Below are 4,430 nucleotides of genomic sequence, written 5' to 3' on the forward strand. Positions count from 1 at the left end.
CAGCCAGCATGGAGAGGTCTGAAGTGGAGGCTGACAAGGAAGCACCGGTGCAGTAGAAGAGAGAAAAGGCAAAGCATGGAGAGAAGATGAGTGGGACCCATCTGCAGGAGAGGACGACTAGTCGTTGCTAGCGTGTGTGTATGACCAGTGCGTCCAGGCGGTGTGGTTAAGGGGCCTTGTGCGCTGTGTATCGAGAGGCTGTATGAGACTGTTTAGCATGGGCTTTTGAAATCATACATCAATGTCAAGCATCTGGGAGAGAAATCATGATACTAAAACTTTGCTAAAGCTTTCGATACCATCAAACATGTGCCTATGATCGATATTATGAGACATATGGGGTTTGATTGAAGGGGGCTTGGATGGATCAAGTGCATATTTTCCTCTGTTAAATCTTCTGTGCTCTTGAATGGAACACCAGGCAGGCAGTTCACATGTATACGTGGTGTAAGGCAAGGAGGCCCCCTCTCGCCTCTCATCTTCGTTCCTGCTGCCGACCTGTTGCAATCGATGATTAACAGGGAACTGGCCAGTGATGGTATCTCTTTGCCCATCCAATCCTTGGAGGCAGTATGCTGACGATACGATTATGGTTCTGCCTGCATGTCCTACTCAGGCCACAAGAATGAAAGATATTCTGTTGAAGTATGCGAATTCGATTGGGCTCCGTATCAACTTTCGGAAATCAACCATTGTCCCACTGTATGTTCAGCCGGCCAGGGCCAGTGAATTAGCTGATATCTTTGGTTGTACTATCGGCCAAATGCTGTTCACTTACCTAGGCCTGCCTCTTGGAACCACCAGACCAACTGTGATGGATCTTATTTGCCCCTAGTTGTCTCTATGGAGAGAAGGCTCGTGACTACGACTTGTTTGCTTCCCTATGGAGCCAAACTGACTCTGGTCAACTTTGTCCTCACTTCTCTGGCCATATATGCAATGTGTACTCTGAATTTCCCTCCGAAGTTGATCGAGCATCTGGATAAGCTGAGACGCACTTGCCTATGGAGAAATAAAACTGAGGATGGCATCAAATGCAACTCCCTCGCTGCTTGGGGTTTAGTGTGCCAACCCAAAGAGAAAGGGGGCCTTGGTGTGCCCAACTTTAAGATCCAAAACCAAGGTTTACTTATGAAATTCTTGCATAAATTTTGTAATAAACAGGATGTTCCATGGGTGCAGCTTGGGATTCAGTGTGCCAACCCAAAGAGAAAGGGGGCCTTGGTGTGGTCAACTTTAAGATCCAAAACCAAGGTTTACTTCTGACATTCTTGCATAAATTTTATAATAAACAGGATGTTCCATGGGTGCAGCTTGTCTGGTCAGACATACTATGTAGACAAAATACCCCATGCTTCTGACCCTTGTGGATCCTTCTGGTGGAAAGATGTGCTGCAGCTCAGACATATACAGGGGCATCACAAAAGTTCAGGTGGGCTGCGGGGATACAGTTCTGTTTTGGAAAGACCTTTGGATGGATGACATTGCTCGCAACTTGCACCCTTTGAGCCTTTTCTTTTGCTACGGAGGAGAACATATCTGTCCAAGCCATGCTGACGGCAACATCTGTGGATGACGTTTTCAACCTTCCTATGTCCCTCCAAGTGAGACAGGAAGTGCTTGATCTTCAGCAAGTGTCTGCTCGATCAATCCTGGGAATGGTGGCCGTGGTGTTTGGCAGTGCGCATGGGCCAGAGACTACACCTCAAGCCGCTACCATTCTTTCTGTTTCAGGGAATCTCGGGCAGATGAGGTGTTCAAATGGATTTGGAAATCATGTAGCAACATGAAATGGAAGGTCTTTGTTTGGCTCCTACTGGTGGACAGATTGAACACGAGGAATATGCTGAAACAGAGAAATGATGCCATAGCCGATGATAATTGTGATTGCCTCCTGTGCACAGTACCTCCAGAAGAAACTTCGGTTCATCTTTCCCTTTGCGATTTTGCTGCCAACTTTTGGAACACATTGGGGATTACATGGCCAGACACTCTGGACAGGTTTCAACTAATGCATGATGATAGAGAGGCCTGGAGGAAACCCATGTTCATGGAAGTATTCACTGTGGCTGCCTGGGGGATCTGGAAGTAGAGGAATGGTAAGCTATTCAGAAATGTGCCGCCCTCACATTCATCTTGGCTAGCCAGACTCAAGGAGGACTTTGATCTGCTGAGACAAAGAGCTCACAACAAATTGCACCCCTTAATTGACTCTTTTCTGCTAGCCCTTTAAGCTTAGTTTGTGTTTTGTCCTTTCTTTTCTTCCTTCGTCTTGTACAGACTGTATAGCCTCTGTTAATTTCCCCAACCCACCCTCCCCCTCCCCCCTCCCCCTAACTCATATAATTTGTGGTTACTTTGGGATCTGATGACTTAATAGGAAGTCAGTGGGGAGCCTCTCCCACTGTAATTAATTTTTCAGAAAAAAAGAGGCTTAGAATTCTGGATCACTCTCACCCCTTTCTCTGCAGCTCACGTACCGCTCTCCTTCCTCACCTGCTCCAATTCCCGTCCTGTGTGATCCCAATCCCTATGGTCGTTATACCATCTCCTTCGTCAGTCCGCCGCCCAAGTCATTCCTCTGTGCCTATTCTTCGCCACCAGGAACCCCGCATCACCCGGCACCCACAACAATATTCGACACGTACTCTGTGTGCTGCATATTTCTACAGGAAAATTGAGCATTGCCACTTTCAGGCAATTGACATTACCAAACACACAAATGGTATTTATATCAAGGGGCCCCGAGTTTTAGTTCTGGCCCGGGCCCCCAGATTTCAAGACCGCTTTGGTTCATGGACTAAGGTCCCATGTCTAAGAGGGTTAGTGAAGACAAATACAATCTACACTCAAGTTAACAAATAATAAGCACTCGAAGCACACTTGGAACAATGCAATATTTTTATTTTTGCAGAATCTGAAAAAAATGTATATTTTACATTCGTTATATGATTGTGATCCTATCATTGAGTCTCTGATTCGATCCAGAATCTAAGATTTTGACAACCTTGATACCAGCATGACAAATGTCTTAGACCTTGCATGTATAAAATACCATTTTTTCTGTGTATTCTTGTAACTGCAATTCCGTCTTCTCTCCTACGGATAGTTTAACCGGATGTTGGTGGGTACAGGTTCTTGTGTGTGAATGTTGATTCGCCTCAGTCCATATAAATGAAGCTTGGAGTTGATATGGCTCTTTGATAGTATTTGAATTTGTGTGTGCAACATGCATGTTTGTCGGTAACTAACTTTGCATTCTAGATTTCTTACTGCTGTTTTATTTTTTAATTGGAGCATAATCATTTTCACATGGGACATAACTAAACTAAAAGAATTTAGGATTTATTCTATCATTTTTTTTTGAAACAGTTAGCACATTGCCAGCATATCATTTCTGCTTTTAGATATTTCTTAGTTTGCTAAGTATAGAACTACTCATAACAATAACTGTACTTTTTATAGGGTTCTCTTATTCAAATGACTGGTCCTAAGAGAGGCATTGAAATTTATTCCCCAGTTTTTATCGAGTTTGATCTAAGGGTCAAGAATGGAGGGAAAGAGGAGGACGATCTTCAACTAATTGATGGAGCAATAGCATGCTATGATCAGAAACCATGGAGACCAATCAAACATCGCATTAATGGCAAATGTGGCACAGTTGACATATCTTTAGCATATGTTGAGCATGCAGTGGAGGCAACAATAGAAGTTGTCGTATCAGAAGTACATAGTGGCTTCAGTTTATCTCTGAGCTCCTTGGTTTATATTGTGGAGAACTATGAAGAAATTCCTCTTTTTCATGGTACTATTGATCAGTCGCGTGGCCTGAGAAGATTTGTGGTTGCAGTCACGTCGGGCACCGTTATGAAATTGAAGTTCAGATTTGGTAGCAATAGTGTTGAGCGTTGTTGTTCCTTCAAAGCTAAGCTACATGGATGTGTTCGACGTCAGATAAAGCATGAGTTGGCTTCTATCACGGTAAAAGTGTATTGGTCCACTATCTGAACCAGATGATATCCTGTCTGTTGCTGCGCCAATTTATTGTAATATGTTTCCATGAGATTTGGTTGTATGCACCATGAATATTTGGATTAATAATATAAGATATTATAAAAAAGTTTTTTGAATTGTTTATTATTGTATACTTGTACCTTTTGAATATAAATATATAGAAGAATTAAAGTGGCTAAGCAGGGCTCCTATCGTGCAATTCCAGTTCTAAGCGATGGTTCTTCCTTGTTGACACCTGTCCAGGTTTGTTTTTCCTGGTTTTTAGAAAAATAAAATTACGGCTAGCTGGGATTTACCGCTAGAAGGTTTGTTTTTCCTTTTTTTTGAGTCTTTAACAGATAAAGGAAAAATAAATGTGCCAGCCCAGCTCACGCGGCTGCAGGCGCCCTTTTTCCTAACCGGTGCCTGCAGCCGCG

At 43.3% G+C, this 4,430-nt stretch overlaps 1 protein-coding gene across 1 annotated transcript in view; it reads left to right on the top strand.

Annotated features, from left to right (window-relative positions):
* The window catches only part of LOC119324533, a 13,859-nt gene extending 9,761 nt beyond the window's left edge, over nt 1-4,098 (top strand). The window contains exon 4 of the mRNA XM_037598316.1: nt 3,466-4,098. Within this exon, the coding sequence (XP_037454213.1) occupies nt 3,466-4,008 (543 nt within the window). The 3' untranslated portion in view covers nt 4,009-4,098. The remainder of the gene's footprint in view (nt 1-3,465) is intronic.
* The last annotated feature ends 332 nt before the right edge of the window (nt 4,099-4,430 follow it).

Source organism: Triticum dicoccoides, chromosome 6B, assembly GCF_002162155.2.
Source record: "Triticum dicoccoides isolate Atlit2015 ecotype Zavitan chromosome 6B, WEW_v2.0, whole genome shotgun sequence".
NCBI lineage: Eukaryota > Viridiplantae > Streptophyta > Magnoliopsida > Poales > Poaceae > Triticum > Triticum dicoccoides.